The 16,893-nt window shown below is 37.3% G+C and overlaps 1 protein-coding gene across 1 annotated transcript in view; it reads left to right on the forward strand.

Moving 5' to 3' along the window:
* Positions 1-16,893, forward strand: part of GNPTAB (N-acetylglucosamine-1-phosphate transferase subunits alpha and beta) — a 62,909-nt gene that overhangs the window by 19,326 nt on the left and 26,690 nt on the right. Inside the window, exons 3-8 of the mRNA XM_050945469.1 lie at positions 1,119-1,238; positions 2,961-3,002; positions 4,286-4,491; positions 6,579-6,643; positions 6,948-7,082; positions 14,977-15,138. Coding sequence (XP_050801426.1) covers positions 1,119-1,238; positions 2,961-3,002; positions 4,286-4,491; positions 6,579-6,643; positions 6,948-7,082; positions 14,977-15,138 — 730 coding nt within the window. The remainder of the gene's footprint in view (positions 1-1,118; positions 1,239-2,960; positions 3,003-4,285; positions 4,492-6,578; positions 6,644-6,947; positions 7,083-14,976; positions 15,139-16,893) is intronic.

The following is a 16,893-nucleotide window of genomic DNA, read 5'->3' on the forward strand; positions in this document are numbered from 1 at the left end:
TCTGTTCTTTCCCCTTCGAATACCATCTATCCTTGCTAACACCACCTTGTGGTCAACAATATTAAAAGCAGTTGATAGATCAAAAGGAAATTAAGTTTATTTTTTCAGGGGATGATTGTCATGTCATTCATGTGAGAACATAAGTCTACCAATCTCACTAAGAAATTTATACAAGCCTTATTGATTAAAAGTAATGCAATGCTCTGAGATAATAAATAGCCTAACATTGAGTGTCAGCATTTCAAGACTTTAGTAGACATGATAAATATATAATTTACTTAGCTAAAACTAAATTCTGTAGAGGCACTGAACCTAACTCAAACTAGTCAAACCTGTTGAATCCAGATCAGTATTTGAAGTTCATTTTTATTTGGCTGAAAGAAACCCTGTATTTAATTAGCTAGTACTTTTGGGTGTTTGAACGTTTAACAAAAGTCTGTTATAAATTCAGACCTTGCTGGCTTCTTTTTTGGCTGAAAGATTATTATGCAGGAGGGTGTTAGTTTAAAAAAAAAAAGTTCAATCAAATTCTGAGTTTTTGTACGTTCAAAAAACTCAAGTTTAGATGGAGATAATGAAAGATAAGGACAAAATTCTGCTTGAGTGGAGTTGATTTCTGATTACTGGGGGGATTGCATTGGGTTGTAAGTACAGGTTTTTGTCTCAAGTGTATGCATATTATTAAATTATTTTATGCAGTTGACTTGGCTAGAACAGGATGACAACACTATTATTCTGAATCAGGTAGTTGTTTTGATTAAGCCAAAGGATTTGAAACACTATTATTTTAATAGGTTATTCAAAGTCATTGGATAAAAAAATTGGAGTGAAATAGGACCATGTTAAAGCAGTCTCTCATTGAGTATAACTAACATTTTGACCACTAAAGTTTGATGCAGATGATCACTTTGTCTATCAACTTCTCTTAGTTTTATTTCTGCAGTGTTGTGTTAAAAGCTTTTGTATAATAGATAATACACAGAGAGCGGCATTTTACTTTGTTCAGTTTTTAACACACAGTTCATGAGTTTCAACTGTTTTTTTTATTACAATGTAGTCCAGGCTACTGTCATACTCTTGTAAATAGGTTATATTGCTCTTTCTTGTGGTTTATGTAGACTTTGTTTGCCCATGCCAATTGATGTGGTGTACACCTGGGTGAATGGTACAGATGTTGAGCTGATCAAAGAGTTGCAACAGGTTAGAGAACAGATGGAGGAAGAACAGAAAATAATGAGGTAAGAATCTGTTCAATGGAGACACTTGTTTCTAGCTGGCTACAGTAATGCTTAATGGATACTCTCCGTTTTTTTCCCCCATGTTACTCTGCATGGACAGTGAAACTAAGACTTTTCAGTTTTATTTCCTTGCTTTTTTACACTTGGCCTTCATCAAAATGAGCTTCCTTCAAAACTCCTGCCAGCAGTGAAGAGCTAACTATTTGGGCAACCTTTCAAATACAAAGAAAATACTAATTTCTTATGACCTTGTCATATCTCTTGTTTTTAAAGTGCCATGCACAAAAGTGGCTCTCTACAAATAACAACGAATTTTGGTTTGGTTTCAGAACTCTGAAACCAAGAGAGAGGTTTTTTTTTTAAAATAGGAGATAAACCTTATTTGTGCTAAACTTTTTGAAAACACAATGAAAGAGTTCTTTGTATTTGGGCTTCGTGAAAACTTTCATTAAAACCTGTGCTTGAGTGCTCCTTTTAAAGTTCAGGTTTGAGTATCATAAAAGCTAAGACTGTGCAGAGAAGGATATACTTCACTTGAAGATCTAAAACAGATTAGTTAGCTCCACAGGGCAAGGGAATAGCAAAAATCATGCATTGCAACATTCAAGGCTTCAGTTTTTTAGGTATTAACTTGTGCTGGACACACCTATTTAAGCCTTACTGTGTTATAAAATTGCCCACCAAAGACTTCAAACCCTAGGCAGCCCACTATTCAGAGAACAAATGGTGCTGCTGCTGCTGCTGTTGCTGCAGGCTATGTTGTTCTGGAACATTTGATTCAGTTCTTGGTGAGCAACTCTTTAGGCTTTTTACCTAATCTATTCACCACCTAGAATAGGTGTTCTGTTACTCAAGCTGTTACAGTGTTCAATTGGAATTAAAAACAACAAAAACAAAAGTAAATAAAAGATAATGTTAATCCATTTTTCATGTATTACGGTCTGTAGCTAGGTTGTTAACGTTAATTGTCCAATTAAAAAGTGAAATTCAGTGTGCATGTGGCATTTTATTAATAATACTTTATTATTATTTACATAGCAATAGCCATCAAAATGTGCTAGCTGCTTTCCAATATGGGCACAGTCCTGGCTTTGATAACCTTACAATTTTTACATATCTATTTAATCTAGTTTTTCCTCCCAAGAATTCGTGTTTTACAAATACACCTGTACCTCGATATAATGCTGCCCTTGGGAGCCAAAAAATCTTACCGCATTATAGGTGAAACCGTGTTAAATTGAACTTGCTTTGATCCACCGGAGTGCACAACACTGCCCCACCGGAGCACTGCTTTACCGTGTTATATCCAAATTTGTGTTATATCAGGTTGTGTTATATCGAGGTAGAGGTGTATTCATGAATTTAGCCTCACAATACCAATGTGAGGTAAGGAAATATTATTATCTCCATTTTATAGATGGAGAAACTGAGACACACAAATTGAATGCCTTACCAAAGCTCACACAGGAAGGCTGGAGCAGAGTCAGATATAGGACTTAAGTCACCTGAGTCCCTGTCATATGCCTTACTCACAAGACCATGTGTTTCCTTCTTCTGCAAATATATTTTCCTTCATGTCTTCTGGAGTAATTATAGTGGAGTGTTCTGTTATGGAAATCATTCAGTTTCACAAGACATTCTAGGCCTAGATGTTTGAATATTCAGCCCAAATTCTTTATAATTGACTCAGTGTAATTTAATGTAACTTTATTTTTTGTTTAGGGAAATGCTTGGGAAAAATACAACAGAACCACCTAAAAAGAGGTAAATTTTTATGGCCTTAAATAATGAAGTAAAAGAAAGCAAGAGATGGCTTACGTTTTCATTTGAAATTAATTTGTCAGTTAATGCGGTATGTTTGGTCTCTGGTGAGCAGTGCATTCTTATCTTTTGTATCATATCAAGCAATTTAAAATCACAAGTATGTGCACTGAACAAAGATAATGGGAATATTGTAAAAATGGGTGTGCTTCTCCACAAGTGAAAGTTTGTGATGTTTAGAAGTTTGGACTTGTTGTCTGTTGACACATAATTTACATTTTAAAGGTTGGCCCAGTGTATATTAAACAGAGTCCTGTATAACCCAAAAGCATTAAAGATTCTCTTTTATACTGTATTCACCTTTCCTTCTACCTGCATAGTGTCACAAGTAACTGCATATAATATACAGGTATCATGTTGGTACGTATTGCATTCTAGATATTACATTACTGCTTTTCTGATCTATTTGGTCGTAGGTCTCAGGAGCTATGTAAAGATTTCCACAGTATTTCCCTTATATGGACAATGGGAATAAAATCTGAAATTTAATTGTATAAGCTGTATGTAAAGCTTTATTCCAAATGCTTCATAATATACTTGTGTGAAGATTTTTAGTCACTGTCTGGGCTTTCCCCAACAAGAATGGCCTTTCTGATATGAACTTTACTCAGTGTTTTTAAAATATGGGGATGGAAAGCTGTGGTACTCTCTGAACCAGTGATGGTTACCAAGGTCACCTCTCTGGCATTCCTCGTTTCAGGATGACAAATCTGGTTATTATAGTCCATATTGTGGGCCAGATTTCTCATAGCCTGTTTGGAAAACTACCTTTTTAAGGTTAGCTGGGGATGGAGAGCTAGTAATGGTGATGGGATAGTATAGATTCCCACCCCCCATTCTGCACGGCAACTTGCTTGGTTTGCTGTAGTTTAAAGATCGTTTGGGTTAAACCACAGTTTTTACAAATGTTTACATAGTAAACAGGATCTTTTCTTTAATGGTTTCTGGGGATTTTTGTGGTGGTGGTAGTGGTGATGGTATGAGGTCAGCGATAATGTGGATAAGTTAAAGTTATAGCCATAGAATTTTTTTAGCAAAACAACCCTCTTTCCTTCTTCCAGAATAGTAAGCCACTTAAAATTATAACAGGGGGCAGATTTTAGAGAAACATGGTCAGAAGTATTCAAAGAAATGCTGCTAGCAGACTTCTGTATATTGTCTCCCAAATATTAACGATATGTTAATTTTCTATTGGCATTAAGTATACATTTGATATTTTGTTCTAGTGAGAAGCACCTGGAGTGTTTACTGACACACTGCATTAAAGTGCCAATGCTTGTCCTAGACCCTGCGGTTCCTGCCAACATCACTCTGAAGGATCTGCAATCTGTTCATCCATCTTTACAAGCCGCTAACAATATATTCTTTGTAGCAAAACCAAAAAATCCTTCTACCAATGTGACAGTAGTTGTTTTTGACAGTCCTAAGGAAGGTAAGAACTGGTTTATGTTTTCAATCATCAGTGGGAAAACCAGTATTTTTCTTGGTACTAGTGTTGCAAGGTGAACTGGGCCTTTATCCAAACAACTTCTTACCCCATGTCAGTCTCTAGCTTTCGTTTCAGGGCCTTTCTTACGCAGCCATGCCTGGGGTCCTTGTCCAACTCTTTTGGTGAATACCCCCCCACACCTGGTTTTGCTTCATACCTGCTCTTTGTAGCCAGACCTAGAAGCTTGCATGGCTTGTCAGTATTCCTTCCTATCCCAGCTTCCATTCTTAACTGAAATCAACAGCAGGCTGTGCTTGGGCCTTCAGCCTTCTTTAAAGGGTCAGCCCTTTGTTTTGTAGCATCATCTGTCTGTCCTTACTGGTGCACTGTTTCCTCTTGTCTGTCTGGAAACAACTTACCCTGTAGCGGGTGCTACAATAAACAAATAGACTGCATTTAATAAAGCTAAAGGAAAAAAGACCATGTTGACAAAGCTGACATAACTGTATGTTTGCTGTTAATGGAGTATTTTCCTGTTGAAGTTCACATGGAATTCTTAAAAACATGCACTTTAAGGCTACTGTGACAGAAGGTGTGTACTCTCATCAATCTGTACTTCAAGGTGCTGATTTTTTTAAGTCCTATAGGCTTTTAAGTGGAATTTTAAAATTTTGCTCACCTGTGAACTTCCATGCTGCTTCCTCTGTAGGTGCTCCAGTTTTCCATACCTCTTCAGATATTTGTACAAATAGTTGGTTATTAAGAACACCAGTGGTTCTCAACCAGGGGTATGTGTAACCCTGGGGGTACACAGAGGTCTTCCAGGGGATACATCAACTCATCTACATATTTGCTTAGTTTTACAACAGGCTACATAAAAAGCACTAGAAGTCAGTGCAAACTAAAATTTCATAGAATGACTTGTTGATACTGCTCTGTGTACTATACGCTGAAACGTAAGTGCGATATTTATATTCCAGTTGATTTATTTTATATGGTAAAAATGAGAAAGTAAGCAATTTTTCAGTAGTAGTGTGCTGTGACACTTTTTTGTATTTTTAGTGTCTGATTTTGTAAGCAAGTGGTTTTTAAATGAAGTGAAACTTCAGGAGATGCAAGAGAAATCAGACTCCTAAAAGGGGTCCAGTGTTCTGGAAGGGTAGAGAGCCACTGGTGTACACTACGCTGACCATTACTCTGGGAAAATAAACTGTCTCCTATAAAATATAGTCCTCTTCCAACTCCAGACACTTGTGGATGCTTAGGAGTAGGGAAAGCTGGACTATTGTCCAGTATATTAGAAGCATCTCCTTTATTGGCCTGCCTACTGAATACAAGGCACTCACATGGTGGTACATTATGGTATGCTAATAGACAAACCTTACTTTCAAATTTTTTTTTAAATAACTGTCAAATGCCAGCCATTTGTTCAGGTGATGTCATCTTGTACTGTGAATACCATCTCCTGTGCTCTATTTCTGTCTCTGCCGTTGAATTGCTGCTTGACCTTGGCAAATCATTTTAACCCCTTTTCCTCAGTCTATCCCTCTATAAAATGTCATTACCTCCCAGAGTTACTTTTAAAGCTTTTGGGGATTCTTTGCTGAAAAGGATTATATCACTGCTAAGATTAGGTATTATATGAATCTGACATTACAGATAAATTGTTGTATTCAATAACATTTTCAGTATTATACTGATAGTCTTAGAAAGTTGATCTTTTAGACAGAGGAGAATAAATCCTAGAAAATCTTTTTGAATGCATTGTACTAAATACTAGATCTAATACTGTACAACAGGAAATTATATACCTGCCAAAATTAATATTCTTTGCCTTAGAACAGTGTCTAGGTATTTAGTATTTATATAAAAGATTCTCAGAGCAGGTACAACTTCATTTATCTTAGTGTATAGTGTCAAGCAACTTGTCACCACCTAACCAATAATTCATTAGTAATGCAGACAACTTGTGGCTCTGTGACCCATTTACATTCTTTTTTGTAACATTTTAAGCTTTAATTTGCAAGAGATGAAGGTAATTAATAGAATGTACTAAAATGGTGACTTTTGGAACCATTTATTTATTTCAGCTGAAGATGCCCATTCTGGAATGTTAAAAGAAAGCAGCAAACAGACAGTATGGAGAGGTTATTTGGTATGTTTATTTAAGAGTTAACTTAATTACGGTACTTAAATCTGTTCATTAAACTGTCAGATGTTGTATAAATTTAATTTTCTTTTCCTGCATTTTAAAAAAGTATTTCTTTCACTGTTTGCCTAAACTTGCGTGTAGTAGTGAGAGAGAGATTTTAAAATAACCCTTATTCTAGTATTGAGGTTGGGTTAGGTGTTAATTAGCTCTCTAATCTGGAGAAAGATTTGAGAGATGCGTGAGTGAGTCACTGTGGATTTTAAAAAAACAAAACCAGAACTAACTAGAAATTGTATTTTTCTTGTAGACCACAGACAAAGAAGTACCTGGTTTAGTGTTAATGCAAGATTTGGCTTTCCTTAGTGGATTTTCAGCTACATTCAAAGAGACAAATCAGCTAAGAGCAAAACTACCAGAGAACTTGGCCTCAAAAATAAAACTGGTAAGAACCTGCAGGGGAGAGTAGTTTGATTACCTTGTTTTGGAATTCTTTTGACTGAGAGATCCTGGCCAGTCTGATGCCAAAACTTCAGTGCATGACCTTCAAGCTTATACTGTGGCTATTGCTGATAGTCATCATCTCGCTCTCCCCTGCCCTAAAGTTTTTCTTCCATCTATATTCCTGCATCATGAAATACATCCGGTCAGTGCCTCAAGTAATTGCTTTCAAAAGACAAATCTTCCACAGTTGACTCTCTCATGGCTGTCCAAGCTGTGGAGGTTAGGTTGCTACCTTTCAGGTGTTCAAAAACTGAAGTACTGGCTGTGTCAGTTTCTCCAAGACACATTCACAGCATTCTGTTCTCTGGAAGAACTGTCCCTTGGTGCCTGCCTATCTAAATTTGATTGGAAGGAGGTTAGTTAAACAGAAATTAAAAGGTACAGTGACTAGAGTGAAATCCCTGCAAGCTGCATGGACACTTTTCAAAGACACAATAATAGAGGCCCAACTTAAATGTATACCCCAAATTAAAAAACACAGTAAAAGAACTAAAAAAGAGCCACCGTGGCTTAACAACCATGTGTGACAATGCACTTCTGGCGGGACCCAACTGAGAGTGCCAATTCAGGACAAATTGCTCAAACAGGGCAGTTCCAGCCCAAGGCTGGGGTTTTTCTACCTCTAAGGCAAACCAAACCAACCAGACAAAGAGGACTTTGGTCTCACCCCACTGGCTAACCACAAGTCACAAGCAATTCCCTTAGACACTCCAGTCTCCCAGTATCACCACCAGTGCCACTTGTCCTGAGAATGAATGGTTATGAAAACCAACACCCCAATAAAAGAAAACGGGTTCTCTTGATCCCAAATAATTGAGCCCCAGACCCAGGTCAATAAACAAATCAGATCTTACCCACAAATCACGCTGTTGCCAATCCTTTAGAATCTAAAATCTAAAGGTTTATTCATAAAAGGAAAAAGATATAGATGAGAGCTAGAATTGGTTAAATGGAATCAATTACATACAGTAATGGCAAAGTTCTTAGTTCAGGCTTGTAGCAGTGATGGAATAAACTGCAGGTTCAAATCAAGTCTCTGGAGTACATCCCCCGCTGGGATGGGTCATCAGTCCTTTGTTCAGAGCTTCAGTTTGTAGCAAAGTCCCTCCAGAGGTAAGAAGCAGGATTGAAGACAAGATGGAGATGAGGCATTAGCCTTTTATAGGCTTTTTCCAGGTGTAAGAACACTTCTTTGTTCTTACTATGGAAAATTACAGCAAAATGGAGTCTGGAGTCACATGGGTAAGTTCCTGCATACTTTGCTGAGTTACAAGGTGTATTTGCCCTCTCTCAATGGGTCAGTTGTGTAGCTGATGGTCCTTAATGGGCCACCAAGCAGGCTAGGCAGAGCTAACACCAACTTGTCTGGGATGTTTCCCAGAAGCCCAGCACAAGTTTGAAATACAGACAGTATAGAGCCAATACTCATAACTTCAACTACAAAATGATACATACATATAGACAGCATAATCATAACCAGCGACCCATAACCTGGTCTTAGACACCTTATATGACCCCCTTTACATAAGATTTGGTGTCACTACAGGACCTTGGTTTCAACCATGTCTTATATGGTCCCAGATTATGTCAATAGTGTCACACCATGTAAAAGAAGCAGTGAGAGAGAAAAAGGCATATTTTAAAAAGTGGAAGTCAGATCCTAGTGAGGTAAATAGAAAGGAGCATAAACACTGCCAAATTAAGTGTAAAAATATAAGAAGAAAAGCCAAAAAAGAGTTTGAAGAACAGCTAGCCAAAAACTCAAAACATAATAACAAAATGTTTTTTATGTTAATCAGAAGCAGGAAGCCTGCTAAACAACCAGTGAGGCCCCTGGACGATCAAGATAAAAAAGGAGCACTTAAAGACAATAGTCACTGCAGAGAAATTAAATGAATTCTTTGCTTCAGTCTTCATGGCTGAAGATGTTAAGGAGATTCCCAAACCTGAGCTGTCCTTTGTAGGTGACAAATCTGAGGAATTATCACAGATTGACGTGTCATTAGAGGAGGTTTTGGAATTAATTGATAAACCTAACAGTAACAAGTCATCTGGACCAGATGGCATAGTTCTGAAAGAACTCAAATGTGAAATTGCAGAACTATTAACTATAGTTTGTAACCTGTCCTTTAAATCAGCTTCTGTACCCAATAACTGGAAGATAGCTATTGTAACGCTAATATTTAAAAAGGGCTCTAGAGGTGGTCCCGGGAATTACAGACCAGTAAGTCTAACGTCAGTACCGGGCAAATTAGTTGAAACAATAGTGAAGAATAAAATTGTCAGATACATAGAAGAACATAAATTGTTGGGCAAAAGTCAACATGGTTTCTGTAAAGGGAAATTGTGTCTTACTAATCTATTAGAGTTCTTTGAAGGGGTCAACAAACATGTGGACAAGGGGGATCCAGTGGACATAGTGTACTTAGATTTCCAGAAAGCCTTTGACAAGGTCCCTCACCAAAGGCTCTCACATAAATTAAGTTGTCGTGGGATAAGAGGGAAGATCCGTTCATGGACTGAGAAGAGGAGTAATTAGTGGTGTTCCCCAAGGGTCAGTCCTAGGACCAATCCTTTTCAACTTATTCATAAATGATCTGGTGAAAGGAGTAAACAGTGAAGGGGCACAGTTTGCAGACGATACTAAACTGCTCAAGATAGTTAAGACCAAAGCAAACTGTGAAGAACTTCAAAAAGATCTCACAAAACTAAGTGATTGGGCAGTGAAATTTAATGTGGATAAATGTAAAGTAATGCACATTGGAAAAAATAACCCCAACAATACATACAATATGATGGGGGATAATTTGGCTAGAACTAATCAGGAAAGAGATCTTATAGTCATTGTGGATAATTCTCTGAAGACGTCCACGCAGTGTGCAGTGGCAATTGAAAAAGCAAACAGGATGTTAGGAATCATTAGAAAGGGGTAGAGAATAAGATGGAGAATATCTTATTGCCATTATATAAATCCATGGTATGCCCACATCTTGAATACTGCATACAGATGTGGTCTCCTCATCTCAAAAAAGATATGCTGGCTTTAGAAAAGGTTTATAGAAGGGCAGCTAAAATGATTAGGCGTTTGGAACAGATCCCATATGAGGAGAGATTAAAGAGGCTAGGACTTTTCAGCTTGAAAAAGAGGAGACTAAGGGGGTATATGATAGAGGTATATAAAATCATGAGTGGTGTGGAGAAAGTGAATAAGGAAAAGTTATTTACTTGTTCCCATAATATAAGAACTAGGGGCCACCAAATGAAATTAACGGGCAGGAGGTTTAAAACAAATAAAAGGAAGTTCTTCACACAGTGCAGTGCACCACTCACCCAAGGAGGGTAGTGTAGACATGTACCACCGCAGTAATTGCTGCGGTGGTGCAAGTCGACCTAATATAGGCCACCTTAGTTTTGTAGTGTAGACATAGAATAATCATAGAATATCAGGGTTGAAAGAGACCTCAGTGTTACCTGGGGTTCTTTCAACTCAAAGCTCTTGGTAACTTTTACTCTGTGCGAGGAGGTGTCAGAAAGTAAATCAGGGGAGACATGGCCATCCGACCGATAGATGACTGGCACAAACAGGACAACACAATAGTGCTTTCACTTATAGCTAAACTTTACTTAGTCTCAAGCACTTACGTCCACACAAGCTAGTAAAACACCCCCAACACTTGATAATTACCAAAGCTGAGTGTAGTTCTCGAGTGAAACAGCGGCAGGCTTCTGGTGGCCAAAGCTTCCGTCTGCCTGTGGAGACTGCAAGATGTATCCAGAGGGAGAGTCCAAAAAGAGTCCCCAAATGAGTCCATCTATCTCAGGCTTTTTCCCCTTATGTATGCATTAGTAATAGAATGAAGTGTCCCTTAAAGAAAACTTGTTAAGCAAGCAGTTCCAGTGGGCAAGCAAGAAGCTCCTTCTGATTATTGATTAACCAGGTGTGGGTTTTTCCAGAGTTGGCAGCCTTAAGACCGCAATAGACATTCCCGAGGCACATCCTGCCCTTTTAAAAGGCATGTATCAGCAACTTCAACACCATTCTTATCAGGAAGGACGTGGGGTCAAGCTGACCTTTCTGTGGCACCCCAAAACTCCCCCCCCTTCCCCTAAACAATAAACCATAGTGGTTTCAGGCACTTTACTGGTTTGCCAAAATCTCCCAGTACACCAGGAGGTCATCTAGTCCAACCCCCTGCTCAAAGCAGGGCTAATCCCCAGACAGATTTTTGCCCCAGATCCCTAAATGGTCCCCACAAGGATTGAACTCTCAACCCTGGGTTTAGCAGGCCAAAGCTCAAACCACTGAGCTATCCCTCTCCCATATCCTTATTTGTCTTGTGCTAGTGCCTAGTAGTCCCAGTCAAGGACTGGGCCCCATTGTGCTAGGCACTGCACGTATATATAAAACAAAAAGATACTCTCTGACTCAGAGAGCTTATAGTCCAAGATGAAAGATGACAGGTTCATACTAGAGACGGTGAAGGAAGACTTTTTACAGTGTGTATTTAAATTTGGAACAATTCTGCTATATTAACTTTTTATTTATATAATTTGTAAAATGCTTTGAGATACTCTGATGGAAGAAGTTAAATGTATGTTAATTGTCACAGAATTATGGTTCTTTGGGCCTTCTGACCCTCATGCAGTTTCCCAGTCACACCCCTTCAGTGGTTATTTTCCAGTGCAGTGCTGCAAGTAAGGGACTGTAAACAACTTTCAAAATCACTTCCAGTAGCAAAGGCTAGAAAGAAAGACAGGAGGGGAATTAGAAACCAAAAAGTGAAGCTGGTGATAAATTTACATACAATGCTAATGACTCTAATCTAATAGAATCTGTTCTTCTCTTGAGTAAACACATTTCTGGATCCAAAGACCTATAAAAATAATTCTTCTACCATCTGGACTGTAAAAGTGTTTCCTTGAGGGCTATCACAAGTTTTCTGAATGGCTTGTAATAGGTGAGTTCAAACTGGAGTTGAGGAAAAAGTGATGTTTACAAAGCAATAATTGAGTAAGGGGCATCTTGAAATTTAAAAAAATAAATAAAAAACCCTGTAGAAATATGTTTGCTCATTCTGTCTACAATCAAATAAGCTTGAGAGACAATGTGGGCTACAAGACTGAGCATGATTAGGAGCCAGGAGCTTAATGAGTTCTGTCCTGGCTCTGCTATCGATGCACTGTGTGGCGTCAGGCAGTTTGCTTAAATTCCTTGTTGGCTTCCCCGTCTGTCAAATGAGGATAATGATTATTTACATATCTCACAGCCACATTGTGAGGATTCATGTTCATAAAATGCTGTGAAGTTATAAAGAGTGTTAATATAAGATGTGAATTTGCAGGGTGAAAGCACATAGATAATTATCTATGAAATGTATATATTTACAATGCTGGTAATGTAATGAGCTTGAAGTTTATTGGTCTGCTATTAGCCGTTAATGTGCTTACTGATCATATTAGTTTTGCTGCACTGAACATGTTCAGGTAGGTGTGCTTTAATATTTAGTCCACTGTTTGTACTGTATTTCCACTTAGAATTGAAACTGCCATATTTAACCACAAGATGGTGCTCCTGCTCTTTATAATTCAGTCTGCAGCTTTTATTCCATAACAGGGTTTCTTAAAGGTGACTTGCAAAGGAAATATATTGGGCTCGGTGTTGTCTAGCCCAGAACAGAGTGTGGTGACGTAGGAACTAATCAAATGGACAGGAGAGTAAAGAGACTGAATTGAGTGATAGAGAGTGGGAAGGATTTGTGGTCAGATTTTAAAACTCTGGGGAGTGTTTTGCTTTGTTAGAAAACCCATCTCTGCTGCCTTGTTTTCAAGAGGTTGTTTTGCCATATATACTATGTAGGTATATAAATACACACTACTGTTTTTCAGCAGTGTTTCGTTTTTTATTCAAAAGCTTTTCAGAATCTCTAAGAGAAAAATCTTAAACTACCCTAGATGGGCATATGCGCAAATTGAGCTGCTGCCTTATCATATAGCCGTATTCCTCATCCCTTTCCACCCCGTTTCTCTCCACTGTTTGTCACCCTCATTTGGATTGTCACATGTGAAGCAGCTAGAGCACACAAAATAATAGTGATGAAAAAAGAGAAAATATTGGTAGCAAATCCAGTCAGGAAGCTGTTCCTAATACCCAACCCTATTTTGTAGAGGTGGTAATGTCAAGTCAAACAGAAATTAAATATTTTTAAAAACCATTTTGGAGTGGGTGGAATGGGAATCTCTGCCGTTCATGTCATATGCCAGATATCTGATTCTCCAGGACTGTGTGACGTTGTATTCCTAAATAAAGCACATGCCTAGTAATGGCAGCTTTGCAATCTGTAGCATTTCCATATCGGTGTTTTTGGAGATTGCTTGCTGTGCAGACCGTAACTATTCCTCAGCCATACAGCTATAGAAGCCACCCTTTCATTGGTATGTTCAAATGATTCCCTGGAATGTCTGAAGTTTGTCAGATTGAAAGCGATCAAATAGCATATGAGTCAAACCATCAACAGCTTTAAAATATCACAGGCATGACAGCTGAGCTTGTTTGATTTGCTAAGGGATGGGGTGCTAACACTGTGACAAGTGTTGTCTTAAAAGAGGCAGAAAAGGTCAGATTTAATAGAAAATAAAAATTAGTCTAAGGGAGTTAATAGATACATAAAAAACAATTGAACCATCCTACCAGATTTTTAACTTGATATAGTATTACTGTAAAGTACTAAATTACTTTTACAAATCTCAGCCAACTAAAAATATATGTATTAATCTGCAACTGTTTTTATTAGCACTAACTTTTTTTTTTTTTGCACAGCACTGAGGAACTGATATATTTGCCACTGTTAAATTTTCAGTCCAGCTTATAAATATATACACTGGTCTTCTAGAGAACTGGAACATAATTGTGCATTTTAAATGTGTTTGAATCTTGCACACTACAATGTACAAATAAATCCTTATAACATTTAACTTGTGTGGTTTTACTTTTAGCAAAACATGCCAGTCTCCTGCCCTTTGCAAGCCACATTTGCTGTCAGATATAGCATCTAGTGTAAGCCCCTTCTCATCCAGCACATTATGAAATCTGATAACCAGAATAACTAGTGGCAAGAGATAAAAACAGCTAACAGATCAAACAGTTCCCCAGTAACGAATGACCTTAGCAGCAGATTGGCAATCACGTTTGAGGACTCAGAGACCCACCAATGGATTAGTTCTGCAGCCTTTTATGTATCAGATTTCTAGATCATAAGTTGATCCTTCAGCCATTCTAAAAATCTCATGTTACAGGCATAGCTGAATTGCCTTTCTGTCCCCAGAAAGGTGTTACTTTAGAAAAAGGTATAGTTCCTTTAATGATAAACTTAACTGAGGTTTCAGGAAAATATGAATTTCATTGCGGGGAGACTAAAATGCATTATTTAATGTAATAATGAAGCATTTCTAACACAAGCACAGATTTGTGGTTGCTGGATTGCAGTGTAATAAGAGAAACTTAGTTGGAAACAGTAATATCAGGCACACAATGAAGTTTTATGAGTATTGTTCTATTTTAAAAAAAGAATTTCAGTTTCCCAGCATTAGGTTTCTGTTCTTCCTGAAACATGCCTTGTATTTGAGCATGTCAGTTTTCATTTCATTTCATGTTGGTGCCCTTTGTTGTTAGGTTGCTTTACAATATAGCTGATATTTTATAAGTTTTCATCATTGTCTTTACTTAGTACTATCATGAGAGAAATACAACAACAAAAAAATGAATGAGCTTGCAAGGAAAAGATCTCTCTTGCGTGGATGTGTGCCAGAAATGAAAGATTGTTTCTCTGCTTGTATAGTTACAGCTTTATTCCGAAGCCAGTGTTGCCCTGTTGCAACTGAATAACCCCAAGGGTTTCCAGGAACTGAGCAAGCAAGCTAAGAAGAACATGACTATAGATGGAAAAGAATTGACACTTAATCCTGCTTATTTACTGTGGGATCTCAGTGCCATCAGTCAGGTAGGTAAATTTCACCAACCAATGTAAAGACAATAGTGTCGGAAGTTTCAAGGAGTAAGATTGAATAAATACAGTTAAGGAACAAGAATTTCTTCCAAAATTATAGGATTGTTAGGAATCTGCCATTCCTGCCATATAAAAAATAACTCTCCAATCTTGAAATCTGGAACAAAGAGTTTGGAGGGAGAGGAGCTTAATCAGATTGTCTTTTAGGACCACTGAGTCAAAAATATTTGACCTTCTATACACACTTTGATAAAATTGTCTACAAACTAGTCAGATTATTTTAATTTGACAAAAGTGTCGTGTCTCAGTAGATATTGACTTTCAGATAAGCACTTTATTTTTCATGATGGGAAAAAGACATAGTTAAAATAACACATTTTGTTTGCTCCCCATGGCATTTTTTTTTATAATAATACACATGCTGTTAGTAGTGCCAAAATATCAATGGTGTCTCATCTAAAAGCTTTCAAAAATTTTTTTTGGCCCTTTTTATTTAACTAGAAGATTTCAGTAAAAGAGAACTGTCTTCTGCTGTGGAACAAATAACAAAGCCCATTTTTATCAAAATTATATTAAATGTAGTGGGGAAATGTCTATTTTCAAAGTAAGGTTAAAAAAACCCAAAAAACCGTGTCAATTTCTTTCTTCCAAGGCATTTTTATGTTATAGTAAAACTCTACATATCTATGTAAACGCGCACACACACACAAAGCAAATGCATATATTTTATTATAAAGTCTTGTTATGTGCTGTAACTAGTCAACAACTTAATCATATAATTAAAATTGAATACTTCTGTGAACTTGCTGACTTGGTTTACGGGAATTATTCATATTTTCTCACTATAATGCAGAACCTTAACTCAGACTTCACTTCCTCACGGAAGAATAATGCATTATTTCAGTTGCTGATGTGTGGATGTCTCAGAGGCGTGTATATTGGTGTTGCTGAGGTGGGAGTTAAGATTTTGAGCTATAGTGTGATTAAGGAGAATGAGGTGTGTATATATAGTGTTATTGGAGATGTATAGGACTTATTTATGGGTTTTAGAGTCTGCATTGAAAGTGGTAGTCATTCAAATTAAGATACTTTAAAGAGGGATCCCTTAACTGGACATTCCTTATAAGGGTGACATAGATGGGGATTTCCCTTAGGGAGTGTTAACTGTCTTCTAACAAAGGATTTTAGTTTGTTTTTTGAGGGAGATTAAATACGTTGCAATAGTGACTTCACACTGTGACCTACCTAACAAATTTAAAAATGAGGCTTCAGTCTGAGTGTAGTCTTTTTAACAAGAAAATACTGAAATATTTGAGTTTATCTGATGGTTGATGAGACCTGTGTGCAACTTCTGTTCAATAAACTATTTTTGTTTGGAGTTTTTAACATAGAAGAAATCAGGATTTTTAAAAAGTAGGTTTTTATAACGTGTATTTGCAATGGCAATTCAAGCAAATAATTAGGATGACAAATATTTATAAATAGTATATAATACAATAGCACCAAAAGACACAACTATTAAAAATGCCTTTTATGCATTAATGTCGTGAAGCATAAAATAATTGAAATACAATGTGGCTATTAGTCAATCCACCACATGAGGGAGTATGAGATCAGAAAAATAATATATCTAATCATAAGCCAGAAAGATAGGGTAGTAGCTCTCTGGGACCTTGAAGAAAGTGGAGCCAGATTACTCAAATAACTGTCTGCCCCTATTATTATCCATAGACATACTGGCGATACCTA

Source organism: Gopherus flavomarginatus, chromosome 1 (genome assembly GCF_025201925.1).
Source record: "Gopherus flavomarginatus isolate rGopFla2 chromosome 1, rGopFla2.mat.asm, whole genome shotgun sequence".
Lineage (NCBI taxonomy): Eukaryota > Metazoa > Chordata > Testudines > Testudinidae > Gopherus > Gopherus flavomarginatus.